This window comes from Protopterus annectens, chromosome 4.part0 (assembly GCF_019279795.1).
Source record: "Protopterus annectens isolate FY-2018-M chromosome 4.part0, PAN1.0, whole genome shotgun sequence".
NCBI classification, from domain to species: Eukaryota; Metazoa; Chordata; order Ceratodontiformes; family Protopteridae; genus Protopterus; species Protopterus annectens.
In genome coordinates, this window is record NC_056733.1 from 701,370,487 (window position 1) to 701,391,983 (window position 21,497).

The following is a 21,497-nucleotide window of genomic DNA, read 5'->3' on the forward strand; positions in this document are numbered from 1 at the left end:
GGCTAGGCTTATAAATGCCCTAGGGCAGATAGCCTAGTATGAATCTATGAACCTATGAACCTATCCCTTCATTGGCTGGGTGTCTGCACAGTTTATAAATACATAGTTCTATTCATTCTTATCCTTGTATTTGTCCAGCAAGGTCATTTCAGTAATCGGGTAATCAATGCATACAAAACAATTTTCTTCTCCCGCTAACTTGGAACACGTTACACATGTTCAAGCATAGCACCTCACTATGGAACATGTTACACATGTTCAAGCACAGTATCTCAGCATGGAACATGTTACACATGTTCAAGCACAGTATCTCAGCATAGAACACGTTACAAATGTTCAAGCACAGTATCTCAGCATGGAACACATTACACATGTTCAAGCACAGTATCTCAGCATGGAACATGTTAGACATGTTCAAGCACAGTATCTCAGCATGGAACACGTTACACATGTTCAAGCACAGTATTTCAGCATGGAACATGTTACACATGTTCAAGCACAGTATCTCAGCATGGAACACATTACACATGTTCAAGCACAGTATCTCAGTATGGAAAACATTACACATGTTCAAGCACAGCATCTCACTATGGAACACGTTACACATGTTCAAGCACAGCATTTCACTATTTTTTATTTATTTATTTTTATTTTACATTTGGTGACCGGGATAGTCCAACTGGATGCATGTCCATTTTCAGTGGAGGCCCAGGGAGAAAAGCTCCAAGGGTAAGCAGATACAGCATTACATAATACTAGCATTACATATTACAAACAGACTATTTACAGTGATTACATAAGTAAGCAAGTTAAACAAGTTCCACAGGTTAGAGTTAATCCCAAACATAAGTCAGGATTAAATTAAATTACACAGTAAGCTGGTTGACAGATTTTTACACATTCTAGAGAGGAGTTAGCCAGGCTTGATACATTGACATAGCCAGTTAAGTGCCAAATGTTGTTTGAGTCTAGTTTTAAATTGACCTAAGGTAGAAAGTAAGGTAATATCAGCTGGAAGAGAGTTCCATTGTCTACTTACAGAGTTTGCAAAGAGAGAATCACCGGGAGTATCGATATTCATCAAAGATACCCACGCCTCCAGGTTGGTGGCAAAGCACAAAGCATCAGAGACTATCCATGTGCAACTAACAGTGGGTAAAACTGCCTTCCAGTTTATAGCCTGCTACAGACCACCCTCCAAAACCCAGGAACCCCAGTCGGCCTTCCTGAGAACACTGGAAAATATGAAGGTCTCTCCAAACACCATTATATTGGGCGACTTCAACTACCCAAACATAGACTGGGAGCATTACTCTAGCTCCAACGCCCTAGCCCAAAGGTTCCTAGAATTCATAAACTCAAATGCTATGGAACAACTTGTTACCACTCCCACAAGAGGGGAAAATATACTGGACCTAATCATCACCAACATGGGGACTCTATGCTCCAGACCAGAAGTGTATCCCTCACTAGTAAGATCAGTCCATAAACTGATCTCACTGGATATTCACATCCTGACCCCACCACCTGCCCAGAAAACCACAGTGAAAAACTTCTCTAAAGCAAATTTCACACTCCTCAAAACCGAGGTGGAATCCTTCAAAGCCCCCGGGCCTGTGGAAAATACGGTCCAGACCACAGAATTCTTTATAAATGCATTCTATGAACACCTTCAGGAATGCATGGATCATGCAATCCCAAATAAAACCAAGACCCAATCCTCCAAAGGCAGACGTCCTGTCTGGTGGACCCCAGCCATAAACAAACTATACAATAGAAGGAGGAAGCTACTACATGAGAGAGCAAAATCCCAAAAAGGGAAGGCATCTCTGATCAGTATTAGCAAAAAACTAAGGGCACTCATAAAATCATCTAAGGCCAGCTTCGAGAGAAAAATTGCACAGGACACTAAGGATAATCACAAGGCTTTCTTTAGTTATGTTAGAAACCTGGGTGGGAATTCCCAGATATGCTCAGAATTAGTCCAAAATGACAAAAATACACGAACCCACAGACATTGCCAACATCCTAGCTGATAGGTTCAGCGCAAACTTCTCCCCTCCCACCAAAGGGCAAATATCTATCCCAGCAGAGTGCTGCCCCCCTGACATCTCAGATGCTCAGGTAAGAGCCGCCCTCTCCAAAGCAAAAAACACAGCATCAATGGGACCAGACGGTGTCCCAGGCTGCGTCCTACATGAACGCCAAGAAGAGCTAAACCCAAACATAAAACTACTGTTCAATCTCAGCCTTACTACAGGATATGTACCCAAAGAGTGGCATACAGCAACAGTGGTCCCTCTCTACAAAGGTGGTGCCTCAACGGACCCTGGAAACTATCGCCCCATAAGCCTGACTAGCTTGGTCTGCAAAGCTATGGAAAGGATCATCATGGACCTCATAAATAAAGATATTGGGGACCTACAGACACTGGATCCTACCCAGTTCGGCTTTGTTAAGGGCAGATCCTGCCTCTTAAACCTGGTCAACTTCTTTGAAACAGTCAGCAAGGCCATTGACGAAGGGAAGGTGGTCCACACAGCCTACCTGGACCTCGCAAAAGCCTTCGCTACAATACCCTACTCGGGCATTATAGATAAGCTCACCAGCTTAAATATAAACCCCTATGTCACTAGATGGGTTGCAAACTGGCTCAAGGACAGAACCCACATGGTTAGAATTGTTGGAGCCATGTCAGACCCCAAACCAGTTACAAGTGGTGTCCCACAAGGCTCAGTCCTGGGACCTCTCTTGTTCGGTATATATTTCTCGGAGGTACAGGCCAACACAGAAGGACTGTAGCTGACCAAGTTCGCAGAACTGCAAACTGGGCGCCATAATCGACTCTCCAGCTGACACAAGCATCTTCCAAAAGGGCCTCATAGAAACAGACAACTGGTGCCAGAGCCATGGCCTCAAGCTAAATGCCAAAAAGTGTATAGTCATCCCCTTTGGCAAAAACAAAGTGACCACAAATTACCACATTGGTGGTAATCCATTAAGTACAGAAGAAGTAATTAGGGACCTGGGGACCCAAGTTGATAGCAATCTCACATTTGACAACCACGTGGCCAAAGTGGTTAGAAAAACATTTTATATAGCCCACCTAATCATGAAGGGTTTCACATCTAGATTAGGGGGAGGTCATCGTGCCTCTTTACTCATCCCTCATCAGGCCCATAATCGAGTACAATGCCCCTTTTGGGATGTACCTTACCAAACACCTGCAGCAACTGGAAAGACCCCAAAAGTACCTCACCAAGAGGATCAAAGGGCTCAAACAGATGCCATATGCTGCCCGGTTAAAGAAACTCCAGCTCTACTCAGTGGCATACCGCCTGCTCAGAGGCGATCTGTGCCTGACGTATAAAGCCATGTCCAACCCGGAATTAAGGGACATGCTGCACCTCAAAAAATCCAAATCCCAATGAGCTACACGCTCGAGAGACTTGAACCTCAGCACTGAAATAAATAGGACATGCTGGAGGGACAGATTCATAACCCAGAGGCTCCCTTCACTCTGGAATAAAATCCCAGTCCAGGTTAGGCAGAGTCCCTCATTGACTCTCTTCAAGAGGAATCTTGATGAGTGGATGGGAGATCGTAGGTTTACCCCGGGTATCACTTCTGTGTCACTGTTAGACAGAGGCACAGTATATTAACCTCGAAAAAGGGCATAGCAAAATTAATTTAAAATGGGTGGCAAAAGCCAAACATACTCTGGCTAGGCTTATAAATGCCCTAGGGCAGATAGCCTAGTATGAACCTATGAACCTATGAACCTGTGTTATTAATTCTGCTAGTCTGGATTAGTAGTTTGTTAGAGGATCGAAGCGGTCCAGGATTGTTATAGAGGGTGATAATATTTTTAAGTGCAGGAGTATTGTCCGGATTATAGAGGATTTTATAGGCCATAATCAGTTGGTTATACTGGATTAGGCTGGGTAGTTCAAGCCACCCAAGCTGATTTAGACTGATGCAATGATGTGTCCTAAAAGGCAGCCCAGTGGCAAACCTGGCAATGTGGTTGTAGCAAACTGAGAATTTGTTAAGGACAGTCTTGTTTAAATTCGAGAGTAGAGGGGATGCATACAGAAGGGTTGAAAGAAGGTGAGAGCAAGCTATAGTAATTTTAGCTGGAGGGGTTAAGAAGGCTTTTATTCCATAAAGTGACCCTAGTATTTTACTGATGGTTTTGATAGTTTGGTTAACATGTAGGTCGAATTTTAGATTATTATCTAGGATGACACCTAATAGTTTTGTAGAGGGGTCAGGGGAGATTATTGTGCCATCATTTGAATTTATGGTAAAGGTGAAAGCGGTAGACCTACGTGTTGGTGAAAATAACAGCATTTTAGTTTTTTGGGGATTTGGGATCAGACGACGTTCAGAAAGCCAGTTTTCTATTGTATTAAAGGTAGTCTGGGTAGCTGACCATAACTCTATTGGAGATGTGGCCGAGCAAATCAGAGTAGAGTCATCAGCATATTGGATACAGCTGACTTTTGGGATGACAGTATAAAGGTCGTTAATGAAGGTGGAGAACAGCAAGGGCCCTAGTATAGAGCCTTGTGGTACTCCAAGGGTGTTCGGTAGAAGATCAGAGAGTTTGTTCTGCCAGAAGACAGCCTGCTGTCAACCATTCAGGTAGGATTGAAACCACTGAAGGGCTCCAGTATCTAGACGGAATGTTTGCAGGGTGTGGATTAAAAGTTAGTGATCAGCCATATCGAATGCCTTGGAAAGATCCAAGTAGAGGGCTGAGGATATATAATTATTGTTGCGATTATGGTTTATGGTGGTAAAGGCTAGGAGGGCTGAAGTAGTGCTGTGATGAGGACGGAAGCCATGCTGAGTGTCTGCCATAAGGTGGTTCTGGATTAGGTGGTGCATGAGTTGTCTATGAATACATTTTTCTATAATCTTTGCAAGTGGAGAGTATAGCTATTAGCCTAGAACTGCCTCCTTTGTGAAGTGGGATTACATAGGATATTTTCCAGATGGTGGGAATTTTAGCTTCCACTATGGTTCGATTGATTAGTATTGAGACGGGGTAAGCAATAGCATCAGCTGATTTTTGTAGGTACTCAGCAGGGAGTTGATCAGCAGAAAGTGTAGTGGGTTTTAATTTTTTGATCAAGGTACGGATAAGTGAAGTGGCGACTGGTGGGAAGATGAACGCAAGTGGGTTTCTAGGGGTGGTACTTTCAGGACCAGGGGAGCTAGGAGGTAGTTGGTTAGCTAGGGCTTTAATTGTCTCAGTAAAGAATTGTTTAAAACTGTCAGAAACATCTTCAGGGGTTTTATCAATAGTAGCAGCAGGGATTGGGGTTGAAGTTTGTCCAGGATGTAGTAGATTATTTAAACCTGCCCAAAACTTCTGAGGGTTATTTTGATTTACTGTCTGTAAATTACAGTAGTATTGTTTTTTGTCTTGTAAAATTGATTTTTTGGTTTCGTTCCTGGATTGCCTGTATTTAATGTGATCTTGGGAGTCTTTAGAAGAACACCATAAAGCCCATGCTTTGTTTCTAAGGGTAATTTTGGGTTTAGACTCTTTAGAAAGCCATGGTGCAGTTTTTGCCTTTGTTCTCTTTGAACGAACAGGTGCATGCAAATCAAGGATCTCAAGGAATTTGTTGTTAAAGTATGTTACTGCTTCCTCTAAGGGGAGGTGTTTTAGAATAGACCAATTACATGAGTTTAGTTCTTGTTGGAATTTGGCAGGGTCAAAGTTTTTATTGTTTCTAACCTTTCTGAGTAAGGGTTGTTGGGAATTAATGGCTTTGTGCTCAATTACGTATGTGAGAAGGTGATCGCTTAGGCCATCAGGGAGGGTACCAGAAGTGTACAGTTGGGGGTGACTATTTATGAGTACCCAGTCAAATATGCTTTCTTTTTGGTTGGGTTTACTTATCCTGGTAGGGGAGGACATGATTTGTGTAAATGCATGCAGGTTAATATGGGTGGTTGGGGATTTTGAGGAACAGGTGCCCCAGTAAGTCTCCAAGTAGTAGGGTTTCTTGGGGGTAGTGACATGATAGCTAGTGCAGGATATCTTCAAGTGTAGATATATTGTTACCTGGGGGAATGTACATACAGATGATATTAATGCATTTATTTTTATTAAGTTGCAATTTGGTGGCAAGAATCTCTGAGTTATTAATCTGAGGTGGTTGTATTACATCTATGGTGACATTCAACTCATATTTATAGAGTACAGCTACCCCACCCCCCCTTCCTGGAAGGCACGATCCAGCCCATGTATGTTGTACCCAGGTGGTAACACCTCATTGTCTGTAGTGTTAGGTTTTAACCAGGTTTCAGATAAACAGAGAATCTCAGGGGAGTGGACATCCAGAAGCGCATGCAATTCATGTACCTTGTTATTAATGCTTCTAATATTGAGATGACAGGCTAGGAGAGAGCTAGTTGGCCTATTAATTGTAGGTTTGTAGCTTAGGTTGCAAGTAGAGGGGGTATGTGCATCTGAAGTGTGTGGGCCAGGGTTGGGGTGAATATCACCACCAAGTATTAGGTTAAGTCTACACTTGGTGATGAACTTCAGGAATTTGTTTATTAGTTTGCGATATTGTTTGGATCTAGAGCTAATGTGCCTGGGGTTGAGATGTTGATAGACTGAACAAGATGTTGGATAGGACCTGGTACTGTAAGTATGGTTGAAGGTGGGAGGATTTACAGCTGGGGTGATAGTATGGCCTTTCAGGACCTGAAATCCCATGAGAAACTGGATTTCATACAAGGTAAAGAGGTATGGTGCGAACATGAGGGGTAGTAAAGAGGAGTATATCATTATTTGTGATTCAGCTAGTGAGTTAAGGAACTGTTTTACCTGGTGATGCAACACCAGAAAATAGGGTGGTGAGGTAAAGGTACTGGAAGGAGAATGGGAGAATGCCAGATGAAAGCTAATAGGTGCTATTAAAATGTAGCTAGAAAAATGGGGGTGGGAGGAATTATCCCAAATGAAAGTAGATAGGATCTAGAAGGTGGGGGAGTGGCTATAGTACTTTAAATTTAGAGGTACTGGGGGCGGGAGGAAATTGGGGGCAGTGAGGGTAGTGAAGAGAGCCGAGCGTAGTGAGGGCGAATGTAGCGGGGCTATTACAGTTTACAAGGTTTCCTAAGGTGTCCTAAAGCTAGAAGGTAAGTATTATAGCTCTTAATATAAGAGTCAGTTGACTTAAGTTACAGGGGAAGGAGGCAAACACTCACGTAGAAAAAAGAGCCCTATGGCTGACCAATACGGTGACCTGCTTAATTACAAAGCACTGTAAGTGAAAGCTTAACAAATGCTTTTTGTGTGTGCAACCTACTCTGTTTAAATGTTGAGAGAAACTGATTGCAGTCCTGTAGACACCGTTTTGTAGGGAACTGTAGAGTTCAACTAGGAAAAGAGAAAAGCAGAGATTCTAGAGTAAGCATGAAGGCAACAACAGGCAGTTATTTTATAATAATACATTCAGAAAGGTTTGATGGTAGGGGGATACAGTAGCACACTTCAGAATGAACTAACATTTATAGCTAAGAAACCTAAGCAAGAGAGCAATGCAGTAAATAAACACTTGCCAGATTTTAAAGATATACCAGAAAAACTAAATCAATTGTTCACAATTGTACAACTGGACAATTGCCGGTAAAAGCACTTCAGGTATAGCTAGCCCAAGTTATTCAGGTCATAAAAGCTCTTCTTCAATGTGTGTGTGCAATTTAAACATTAAAAACACATGCAGCAAGTAGGAGCTCTGATTATACACTTTCTCTAGGTACAGTTTCAGTTTAAACACAAATATTACCACAGGAATTCAGTAAAGTCACTAGCTACTTATAGACCCTCTGCAAAAAAATAGAGCAGTCTGTGCAGAATCAGAATATAGCAGCAGGTCATTCAGTTACACAAAAAACTCCATACAATGAAGAAACTTACTCTGAGTCACACCAGGTCAGCCAAGGGGGGAAGAGAGAGGGAAATCCTAAGCACCTATATTTGAAAATGATGTCTGTACTGAATTGTAGCAGTCTAACCTGTTTGAGGAAAGAGGGGGGGGTGGGGGAAAAGAGAAGGCAGTAGGAGTGGTTACAGGGAATACCCTGATTGACTCAAGACACCACACCTGAGGTAAGTTGAATGTAAGGGCCTAAAATCTGCACTCAGCACTTTAATGTTATTTGCACTTAGCACTGTAATTTCACTTATGTTTAGCAGGAAAGACAGACCAACAGTATACCATTTTGGGAATTTTTACAAGGGTTACTTGTTGAAATGTCAGGCTATTGCAGTTTACACGATTTCCTAAGGTGTCCTAAAGCTATAGGGTAAGTATTATAGCTCTTAATGTAAGAGTCAGTTTACTTAAATTACAGGGGAAGGAGGCAATAAAAGAGCCATATGGCTGACCAAAATGGTGACCTGCTTAATTACAAAGCACTGTAAGTGAAAGCTTAACAAATGCTTTTTGTGTGCAACCTACTCTGCTTAAAAGCTGAGAGAAACTGATTTTGTTATGATGACCAATTGCAGTCCTGACTCCGTTTTGTAGGTAAATGTAGAGTTCAATTTGCTTAAATGCTGAGAGAAACTGATTTTGTTATGGTGACCAATTGCAGTCCTGCAGACTCTATTTTGTAGGTAAATGTAGAGTTCAATCTGCTTAAATGCTGAGAGAAACTGATTTTGTTATGGTGACCAATTGCAGTCCTGTAGACTCCGTTTTGTAGGTAAATGTAAAGTTCAAACTAAGTCACACCAGGTCAGCCAAGGGGGGAAGAGAGGGAAATCCTAAGCACCTTACCTAACCACGTTACACATGTTCAAGTGCAGCATCTAACTATAGAACACATTACACAAAGGCCTTCGACATGGTATCTCATAAGCTACTACTCTCTATTCTCCCCAAACTCTCCTTCTCACAATCAATACATATAAAACAATTTTCTTCTCCCACTAACTTGGAACACATTATACATGTTCAAGTGCAGTATCTCAGTATGGAACAAGGTGCACATGTTCAAGCACAGTATCTCAGTATGAAACACATTACACATGTTCAAGCACAGTATCTCGCTATGGAACACGTTACACATGTTCAAGCAGAGTATCTCACTATGGAACATGTTATACATGTTCAAGCACAGTATCTCACTATGGAACACATTACACATGTTCAAGCACAGTATCTCACTATAAAACACGTTACACTTGTTCAAGCACAGTATCTCGGTATGGAACACGTTACACATGTTAAAGCACAGTATCTCACTATGGAACATGTTACACATGTTCAAGCACAGTTTCTCAGTATGGAACACGTTGCATATGTTCAAGCACAGTAAATCAGTATGGAACACGTTACACATGTTCAAGCACAGTATCTTAGTATGCAACATGTTACACATGTTGAGTATCTCAGAATGGAACATGTTACACATGTTCAAGCACAGTATCTCAGTATGGAACACTTTACACATGTTCAAGCACAGTATCTCAGTACTGAACAGGTTACACATGTTCAAGCACAGTATCTCAGTATGGAACACGTTACACATGTTCAAGCACAGTATCTTAGTATGGAACACGCTACACATGTTCAAGCACAGAATCGCAGTATGGAACACATTACACATGTTCAAGCACAGTATCTCAGTATGGAACACATTACACATGTTCAAGCACAGCATCTCACTATGGAACACGTTACACATGTTCAAGTGTAGCATCTCACTATGGAACATGTTATACAAAGGTCTTTGACATGGCATCTCATGAGCTACTACTCTCTACTCTCCCCAACCTCTCCTTCTCACAATCAGCCTGCAACTGGTTCCACAGCTATCTACACGGACGCCAGCAATCAGTAATCTGGGATGATAACCTATCACCTCGCCTCACAGTTACTCTTGGAGTTCCCCAAGGGTCTATCCTTGGCCCTCTGCTATTCTCACTTTTCACTAGCAACCTACATACTGCCACCACACAAGCATCTCTTATCCAGTACCAGATGACTCTACTCTCATCTGCTCTGCCCCCATTCTACCAGAACTACAACAAATTACACAGGAATCATTCTCTTCTGTAGAAAGCTGGCTATCCAATGCTCAGCTCCTACTCAACCCAAGTAAGACAAAACTTCTCCTGTTCCAACCTTCGAAAGCCACCCAAAACACCCCCCACTTCAACGTTCTTGCCAAAGACAATACCATCATCTCTCCATCAGAACACACAAAATTACTCGTTGTGGAAATAGACAACAAACTTAGATTTGACACCCACATATCTCTCACAATAAAAAAAGTTTACAAGAAACTGGGTGTATTATATCGAAGACGCCAATTCCTAACCAAGGTGGCTAGAATCTCCATAGCCAATTCCCAGCTAATCTCCACCCTACTCTATCATCCCCCATACTTACCAACCTTAGACAGACAGACCTACACAAGCTCAATGCTTTTTACAACAAAACTGCTAAATTTGCCACTGGAACCTCCTACAGCAGCCATCATTGTATCTCCCTTAAAGGACTAAACTGGCTAGAACTCCCACAACTCCTTCACTTTAATCAACTCGCTCTCACTCATAAACTTATTAACCACCCCATAACATCCCTTCCCTTCAAACCCTTCTCAAACCCTATCACTCAACTAGGCCCCTAAGATCAAGCAACAAAAATCAACTCACTGTTATCAAACCCAAAAACTCAGCAGGGGAAGCCATATTTTCATGTACCATATCTAAACTTTGGAACAGTCTTCCACCCTCTATAACTACTCTACCTTCCAGCAGTCTTTTCAAGACTGCACTCAAATTCCACTTAAATTTGCACTGGCTTTGTCCTTGTTCTAATCCAGACTAACACCCCCACCCTTAACCCCCCCTACCTAGACTCTTAACCCAACTATACTACCACCACTACTAACCACAGTCAGAATTAGCTAGTTGCCTTTACATACTTTAAAATCTTGTCTGACAACTTTGTTACTAGTATTATAAATGACAAGAAACTATCTTAACTTGCAATATTTACTGTATATACTGTTGATAATCAATATCTTGTTATTGTATTAAAGCCGACAACCTGTAATGTTGTTTACTATTGCTGCAACTTTGTATCTCTATTTATCATGTACATGATGTGGAGCTTTTCTTCCCAGGCATCCGCTGAAAAGGACCTCGTCCAGTCGGAATATCCCAGTAAACAAACTTAAATAAAATAAATAAATAAAACAAATACATAAATAATAAATAAGGCACAATGTTCAAGCACAGTATCTCAGTATGGAACACATTACACATGTTCAAGCACAGTATCTCAGTATGGAACACGTTACACATGGTCAAGCACAGTATCTCAGTATGGAACACGTTGCACATGTTCAAGCACAGTATCTCAGTATGAGACACATTACACATGTTCAAGCACAGTATCTCAGTATGGAACACATTACACATGTTCAAGCACAGTATCTCACTATGGAACACGTTACACATGTTCAAGCACAGTATCTCAATATGGAACACATTACACATGTTCAATCACAGTATCTCAGTATGGAACACATTACACATGTTCAATCACAGTATCTCACTATGGAACACATTACACATGTTCAAGCACAGTATCTCACTATGAAACACGTTACACTTGTTCAAGCACAGTATCTCGGTATGGAACACGTTACACATGTTAAAGCACAGTATCTCACTATGGAACATGTTACACATGTTCAAGCACAGTTTCTCAGTATGGAACACGTTGCATATGTTCAAGCACAGTAAATCAGTATGGAACACGTTACACATGTTCAAGCACAGTATCTTAGTATGCAACATGTTACACATGTTGAGTATCTCAGAATGGAACATGTTACACATGTTCAAGCACAGTATCTCAGTATGGAACACTTTACACATGTTCAAGCACAGTATCTCAGTACTGAACAGGTTACACATGTTCAAGCACAGTATCTCAGTATGGAACACGTTACACATGTTCAAGCACAGTATCTTAGTATGGAACACGCTACACATGTTCAAGCACAGAATCGCAGTATGGAACACATTACACATGTTCAAGCACAGTATCTCAGTATGGAACACATTACACATGTTCAAGCACAGCATCTCACTATGGAACACGTTACACATGTTCAAGTGTAGCATCTCACTATGGAACATGTTATACAAAGGTCTTTGACATGGCATCTCATGAGCTACTACTCTCTACTCTCCCCAACCTCTCCTTCTCACAATCAGCCCGCAACTGGTTCCACAGCTATCTACACGGACGCCAGCAATCAGTAATCTGGGACAATAACACATCACCTCGCCTCCCAGTTACTCTTGGAGTTCCCCAAGGGTCTATCCTTGGCCCTCTGCTATTCTCACTTTTCACTAGCAACCTACATACTGCCACCACACAAGCATCTCTTATCCAGTACCAGATGACTCTACTCTCATCTGCTCTGCCCCCATTCTACCAGAACTACAACAAATTACACAGGAATCATTCTCTTCTGTAGAAAGCTGGCTATCCAATGCTCAGCTCCTACTCAACCCAAGTAAGACAAAACTTCTCCTGTTCCAACCTTCGAAAGCCACCCAAAACACCCCCCACTTCAACGTTCTTGCCAAAGACAATACCATCATCTCTCCATCAGAACACACAAAATTACTCGTTGTGGAAATAGACAACAAACTTAGATTTGACACCCACATATCTCTCACAATAAAAAAAGTTTACAAGAAACTGGGTGTATTATATCGAAGACGCCAATTCCTAACCAAGGTGGCTAGAATCTCCATAGCCAATTCCCAGCTAATCTCCACCCTACTCTATCATCCCCCATACTTACCAACCTTAGACAGACAGACCTACACAAGCTCAATGCTTTTTACAACAAAACTGCTAAATTTGCCACTGGAACCTCCTACAGCAGCCATCATTGTATCTCCCTTAAAGGACTAAACTGGCTAGAACTCCCACAACTCCTTCACTTTAATCAACTCGCTCTCACTCATAAACATATTAACCACCCCATAACATCCCTTCCCTTCAAACCCTTCTCAAACCCTATCACTCAACTAGGCCCCTAAGATCAAGCAACAAAAATCAACTCACTGTTATCAAACCCAAAAACTCAGCAGGGGAAGCCATATTTTCATGTACCATATCTAAACTTTGGAACAGTCTTCCACCCTCTATAACTACTCTACCTTCCAGCAGCCTTTTCAAGACTGCACTCAAATTCCACTTAAATTTGCACTGGCTTTGTCCTTGTTCTAATCCAGACTAACACCCCCACCCTTAACCCCCCCCACCTAGACTCTTAACCCAACTATACTACCACCACTACTAACCACAGTCAGAATTAGCTAGTTGCCTTTACATACTTTAAAATCTTGTCTGACAACTTTGTTACTAGTATTATAAATGACAAGAAACTATCTTAACTTGCAATATTTACTGTATATACTGTTGATAATCAATATCTTGTTATTGTATTAAAGCCGACAACCTGTAATGTTGTTTACTATTGCTGCAACTTTGTATCTCTATTTATCATGTACATGATGTGGAGCTTTTCTTCCCAGGCATCCGCTGAAAAAGGACCTGCGTCCAGTCGGAATTTCCCAGTAAACAAACTTAAATAAAATAAATAAATAAAACAAATACATAAATAATAAATAAGGCACAATGTTCAAGCACAGTATCTCAGTATGGAACACATTACACATGTTCAAGCACAGTATCTCAGTATGGAACACGTTACACATGGTCAAGCACAGTATCTCAGTATGGAACACGTTGCACATGTTCAAGCACAGTATCTCAGTATGGGACACATTACACATGTTCAAGCACAGTATCTCAGTATGGAACACATTACACATGTTCAAGCACAGTATCTCACTATGGAACACGTTACACATGTTCAAGCACAGTATCTCAATATGGAACACATTACACATGTTCAATCACAGTATCTCAGTATGGAACACATTACACATGTTCAATCACAGTATCTCACTATGGAACACATTACACATGTTCAAGCACAACATCTCACTATGGAACACATTACACATGTTCAAGCACAGTATCTCAGTATGGAATACGTTACACATGTTCAAGCACAGTATCTCAGTATGGAACACATTACACATGTTCAAGCACAGTATCTCAGTATGGAACACATTACACATGTTCAAGCACAGTATCTCAGTATGGAACACATTACACATGTTCAAGCACAGTATCTCAATATGGAACATGTTACACATGTTCAAGCATAGCATCTCACTATGTAACATGTTATACATGTTCAAGCACAGTATCTCAGTATGGAACACGTTGCATATGTTCAACCACAGTATCTCAGTATGGAACATGTTACACATGTTCAATCACAGTATCTCACTATGGAACATGTTACACATGTTCAAGCACAGTATCTCACTATGGAACACGTTACACATGTTCAAGCACAGCATCTCACTATGGAACACGTTACACATGTTCAAGCACAATACCTCACTATGGAACATGTTACACATGTTCAGCCACAGTATCTCAGTATGGAACACGTTACACATGTGCAAGCACAGTATCTCATGTTACACATGTTCAAGCACAGTATGTCACTATGGAACACGTTACACATGTTCAAGCACAGTATCTTACTATGGAACATGTTACACATGTTCAAGCACAGTATCTTACTATGGAACATGTTACACATGTCCAAGAACAGTATCTTACTATGGAACATGTTACACATGTCCAAGCACAGTATCTTACTATGGAACATGTTACACATGTTTAAGCACAGTATCTTACTATGGAACATGTTACACATGTTCAAGCACAGTATCTTACTATGGAACATGTTACACATGTTCAAGCACATAATCTTACTATGGAACATGTTACACATGTTCAAGCACAGTATCTCAGTATGGAACACGTTATACATGTTCAAGCACAGCATCTCAGTATGGAACACGTTATACATGTTCAAGCACAGTATCTCAGTATGGAACATGTTACACATGTTCAAGCACAGAATCTAACAATGGAACACGTTATACTTGTTCAAGCACAGTATCTCACAATGGAACACGTTACACATGTTCATGCACAGTATCTCACAATGGAACACGTTACACATGTTCAAGTACAGTATCTCAGTGTATCCTTGGGGGTTTGTACTTGTCACAGTCTAATTGTTTTTTTTCCAAGCATTTGAGGTCACTTTTTCCTTACCTTCATCCAGAGCAGGACTCCTGCATTGGGACGGACAGAGGTGTGCTGCCATGACAAATATTCATCAACTCGTGCCCGTTTCTGCAGATCTGATGGGTACCAATGATCGGGAGTGTTGTACTTTCGAGACAGGTACAGGAGGATTGCAACACTGTAAGATGAAAGGAAAGAGGTAATGTTGCAAATAAGTATAAACTATGAGACACAAACATCAATGGCACATCAAAGATTAAGCAGAAAGTCACAGACCTTTGGGAAAGTCTCTAATATTTTACATATATTGCAACACCCACATCTTAACCAAATAAAAGGAGTAAAAGTGCTTTTTCAGACCCAGTAATAGACCAAGTTTCACACCTGGCATAGTGTTAACTGAAATCAAGATGAAATAAAAGAGAAATGAAATAGGCATACAGCTGCAAGCAGCAATATGTTATGGCAAGCTTATGGCATACACAGACAGGAAGGTCAATATGAGCAAGAATGCAGTAGTCATGACCCCACCATGCCTGTGGAGGTGGTCGGGGAACGTTTAGTTGTCATGCCAAGCCGTAACACCAGCCTTCCCTCTAATTAAGAAGCAGCACTGCTCACACAGAAATCCTCTGGGGTACTTTCTGCTAAGCTACTCTCCATATGGGGTAAGTAAAACTACCCCAGCATACAGAAAGAACTCTAAGCAGAAAGCTCATTGAAGGATCATGTGGGAAGTTAGTAGTGGTGGTCACTTCAGGACAATGTATAACAAATTCTACACATTTAATTATAATTAATTGATTGCTGCAATCTTGAGGGCACTGCAGATTAATATGATTGTTTGTTATGTGAACGGTTTGTCCTCCTGAATGTTCTTTTTTAGTTTAGTAAGGTGTTCATTGATAGTTGTCTCTTCTCAACTAAGATATTAACTGCTTACCAGTTGTATTCTTATGAATGTCCTAGCTTCTTGTCCTTCTCAACACTTGTGAACCATCTACTTTTTGGGGTGGAGCTAAGATAGTCAATGGTAGCAGTGAGTTTCATCTGCAGGTTTCCAGCTTTTCCTGCAGGACTTTTATACAAAAATTACTTTTTGTAGTAGTTTTTACTTCTAAAAAGCACAATAAATTATCATAGTTCTAGGAGTATAGAGGGAGAAATTTACCTGTAAAATACATCAAACGACACAAACAAGAGGACAAGAGAAAATATCTGCTACAATATAATGTGAACATGGAGAAAAATCTGTAACACATTTCTTCTTCAGTTTAAGGACTTTCCTTCTAAATGTCCAAGCTAGATAATAACATGGGCTCATGACTCATTTGATAGATAAAGATTAAACAAGATTAATAAAAGATAAATCTATAATACTATTAAAATAATTATCACCTTACTGTATTACATATAAATAATAACTTAAAATGATCAATTATTACTTCAGATTTAGAAAAAAAAAATGATTCTTTAAACTGGCAATACTTATTTAAAAACTTATAATTTTTTTCTAATGAGTTCACTGAATTTTTAACATATCCAAAACTCAAAATCAAGTTAAGGTAAACAGTGTTCTTTTAAACAGCATACATATAAACAAATGTAGGAAACAAGGATGTGCTTTGTCATGGCTACTCGTTAATATTGATATTGAACCATTTTCTAACTTTATACGGGTTTTTACTAAAAGAGAAGTTTTTCAAGTTAAAACTTCTGGCAATTATAAATCCAGTTGCTTTTAGATGATATAAATGAAAATCTATCCTCAGTGTTGGAATAATTTAAAGAATTTGAGAAAATTTCTAAATTGAAATTTAATAAAAAAACTATAAAGGAGACGAAGCAATCAACAATGTAATTAACAACTGGAATAAACAAAGTGGCAGATATTTGAGTATATCCTTATATAATAATTTTAGTGATTGTCATTTTTTACAGCTTGATAAAGGATTTTCAGCATTTACTTCAAGGCTTGAATAAACTAATCTTTCATTTACAGACACATGACAGTTGGTTAAAATGGTCTTACTTCCCAGGTTGCTATGTTTTGTTAAAGCCTTTTCAACAGTACCACATAAATTATACAAAATATTTTAAAATTTTATTTATTTAACATTTGTTTACTGGGAAAGTACAACTTGGAATGAAGCCAATTTTCAGCGGAGGGCCAGGGAGAAATTCTCCAGATGCATATCTTTCTAACATGGGAGGAAACCAGAGTACCTGGAGAAAACCCACGTGTTGCTGGAGCCTTCCTGTGTCCTGACAGAATGCTCTTCAAACTATCTGGAGATATCTTGAGTATATTTTTCTGGCACTTCAGAGTTGTGTACTGGTAATTGTTGTTTGACTAATTTTATATCATTGCTGGCTGACTTCAGAGTTGTGCACTGTTATTTTTGCTTCACTGTATAGTTTTTCAGATCTCTGCTGAAGGTGTTGGTTTTCCCCTACCCACTCTCCCTATTCATGTCTTGTTTTAAATTTGGAGGCTTTTGCAGTTGGCCGCCCTCACTGTAGATTTGATCTGGGACACTCCCCCCAGTTGCATCTCTTTACCTCATTCTCCCTACTAGACTCCTTCTGCACTTGTTTTTAGTCATTTTTAATTGAATTGCATTTTTTAAACTGTTTGATCTAACATTGCTACATACTCAAGTGTGCTAGCTTGCACTGCGTTTGAATTGTTTTTACTGCTGTTTTAGCTACCTTTCTGTATATATATATATATATATATATATATATATATATACACACACACACACACACACACACACACACACACACACACATTAAAAAAAAATCTAAGCCTGTTTCCTACCTTTCCTGTAACTAGTATAGTCCAGATTCAGATTCGCTGTATCCAGGACTGTACGTAAGCTTCTGAGCCCCCCCCCCAGCTTTTTGTGTTGGAGGGAAGCCTTCTAGCTTATCAGTGGGAGTGGTAAGCACTAGGTAACCTATCTACAACATAAGGAGTGGTTCTGGCCCAGAAATTGTACTTATTGGCCATTTGGGCAGTTTTTCCATCTCTCTCAACCTTCTGATTTAAAAGCCCACATTTGCACTTGTTTCCCCCTTTCCTGTAACTAGTTTAGTCCAGATACAGATTCTTAGTTTTAGCACTTGAAGTTTCTTATTCATGCTCAGCACTTGTTCAGAACTTGTTGTAAGCACTAAATAACCTACTAATTACTACAGCACTCAGCCTTCCTCATTACCTAGAGGAAAACAGTTTTGGTACTTACTTTCCTCACTTGCTTAGAGAAAAACAGCTCTTTTACTCACTTTCCTCACTTATCTAGAGGAAAATAGTTTTTATTCAGGCATGTTCAAGGGTCAGCTCCCAGTGTACTCTCCTGTCTATCTGATGAATCTGGGCATCTTGGGGCAATGTAGAAATTGCCTCATGTACACAGACAACCCTCTCCTCCTAATACCCAACACTACAACCTGTGAGAGATGCACTTATCTAGCCAAACTGGAGGTAAAGCTCTCTCCAACCAAGACTGAACTTGACAGTCAAGAGGAGAAGATAAACACTTGCATCACACCACACTCATCACATAGTCTCACTAAATCTACACCACCAAAATCCAGACATAGAAACACAAAAATTCACGGAGGCTCTCAATAATAATCTGCTCAAGCAACAGAGACCTCCAAAGCAGAAATGCAAGCAACCTCCAACCCCCAACACAACTCAAATGACACATATCCCACAGACTCAGTGTGCCACTCAACCACAGCCAATAAGGCAAAACAACGTACCCAACACACTAGTCATAGGTGACTCTATAGTCAGGCACACTGATGTCCCATTCACCAGGCTAAACAAGGAGAAGGTTACTGTCAGCTGCCTGTCGGGTGCCACGATCCGCCACATAACCCACACACTCAGGTCACTCCACAACAAGTACAAATATGACTCTGTCATTGTCCATGTTGGTGTGAACGGCATGAGACGTACCTCCCTAGACTACATGAAAAGAGACATGGAAGAGCTCTCTGATCTTGTAGTCCAGGCAGGTATGACCCTAGCCCTGAGTAGCATTCTGCCATAACCAAGAATGATGCCACAGTACAAGGACAAAATGATTGACTTCAACAATTGGCTAAGTTTCTGGTGTCATTCTAAAGGGATCCAGTATCTGTCTGCCTGGGATGACATGATCGACAGACCACGTTGCTTTGCCAGAAATGGCCTGCACCTGTCACCCCTGGGATTCCGGATATTGGCTAAGGTTCTTGCCGCCCCTATAGTGCCTTTTTTAAGCAAGGTTCAAATGACAAATTCACCACCATAACAGGAACAGGCAAGCAAAAACTGAGGGTGATGCTACTCAATGCTAGAAGTCTAAATCTCAAAATGCACTCACTCGAGGCACTCCTTAAAATGGAGAACATCGATATCTGTGCAATGACTGAGACCTGGTTCAAGGCTCCAGAGAGTACACCTGCACTACCAGGCTATAACTCATACTACACTTTTTAACCATGTAACCTGGACCAGAACACCAAAAGCGGAGGTGTGTCCATATTCATTAAGGATATCCATACCTCCAGGCTCGTTGCTCAGCATAACACAGCCGAGGTTATCCAAGTGCAACTAACTCTGGGCAAAACTGCAATCCAAATTGTAGCTTGCTACAGATCCCCCACCATGCCCCAGGATTCCCACTCCTCTTTTCTTGATGTACTGGAAAATATTAGGGTTCAACCAAACACCCTAATAATGGTCGATTTCAATTACCCCACCATTAACTGGGAAAACTACACATGTACCAACTCCTTCGCTCAACGCTTTCTGGAATTCATAAACTCCAATGCCCTGGATCAACTTATCCACACCCCCAGCAGGGGCAACAATATCCTTGACATGTCATTACCAACATGAGTGACCGGTGTTCCACACTTGAAGTCGATGCCTCATGGGTCCGATCCGACCATAAGCTAATTACCCTATATATCCAGATCCTGCCCCCACCACCCCCATTAAGGAAACCATGGTAGAAAATTCTCCAAAGCCAACTTCATTCTTCTTAAGATAGAAGTGGTGAACTTCATGACACCCATACAGATGGACAATACAGTTACGACTACTGAATCCTACACAGTTGCACTTTATAAGCACTTACACTAGTGCATGGTTGTGCTATCCCAAACATAACCAAGACGCTATCCTCCAAAAAAAAGGAAGCCAATCTGGTGGTTCCCTGCCATAAACAAACTGTACAACAGAAGGAAGAAACTCTTGCAAAAGAGAGTAAAATCCCATGAGTGGAGGAGCTCCCTGGTCAGCCTCAGTAAGAAGCTGTGATTCCTGATAAAATCCTCCAAAGCTAGTTACAAAAACAAAATTGCCACTGATTCTAAAGACAACCACAAAGCATTCTATAGCTATGTCAAGAATCTCAATGGCAACACTCAGATCTGCTCTGAGTTACAGCACAATGGCACTAAATATACAGACCCAACTGATATTGCTAACATCCTGGCAGATAGGTTCAGTGCTAACTTTACCCCCCTCTCACCCCCTAAAGAGCCCATCTCTATACCGGAAAAATGCAAAGTTCCTGTAATCATGGCTGCACATGTAATAACCACACTCTCCAAAGCCAAGAACACAGCATCCATGGGACCAGACAACATCCCAGGCTGCGTTCTACATGAACTACAGAATGAACTGGCACCCTACCTACGTACCATGTCCAATCATAGCCTCACCTCAAGCTTTGTGCCTGCTGAATGGCGCACAGCGATGGTTATCCCACTCCACAAGGAGGGAGCCACCACAGACCCTGGAAACTACCACCCCATTAGCCTGACGAGACTGGTCTGCAAGGCCATGGAATGTATCATGGACCTTATAAACAAGGACATTGGTAATCTCCAAACTCTGGGCCCCACCCAGTTCGGGTTTGTAAAAGGCAGATCATGTCTCCTAAACCTGATAGACTTCTTTGAAGCAGTCACCAAAGCTGAAGACAAGGGTAAGGTGGTTCACACAGCCTATCTAGATCTTGCCAAGGCTTTAGACACCATCCCCCACTCTGGAATTATAGATAAACTCACTAAACTAGGTATAAATCCCTATGTCATAAGATGGGTTGCCAACTGGCTCACTGACAGAACCCACACTGTGAAAGTAGCAGATTCCAAATCCTACTTCAGACAAGTGACAAGTGGAGTACCACAGGGTTCAGTCCTGGGTCCTCTCCTGTTTGGTATCTACTTCTC

The 21,497-nt window shown here is 41.0% G+C and overlaps 1 protein-coding gene across 1 annotated transcript in view; it reads right to left on the reverse strand.

The window, feature by feature from the left end:
- The window catches only part of LOC122799542 (glutathione S-transferase theta-3-like), a 128,329-nt gene that overhangs the window by 31,216 nt on the left and 75,616 nt on the right, over positions 1 to 21,497 (reverse strand). The window contains exon 3 of the mRNA XM_044068672.1: positions 15,282 to 15,432. Within this exon, the coding sequence (XP_043924607.1) occupies positions 15,282 to 15,432 (151 nt within the window). The remainder of the gene's footprint in view (positions 1 to 15,281; positions 15,433 to 21,497) is intronic.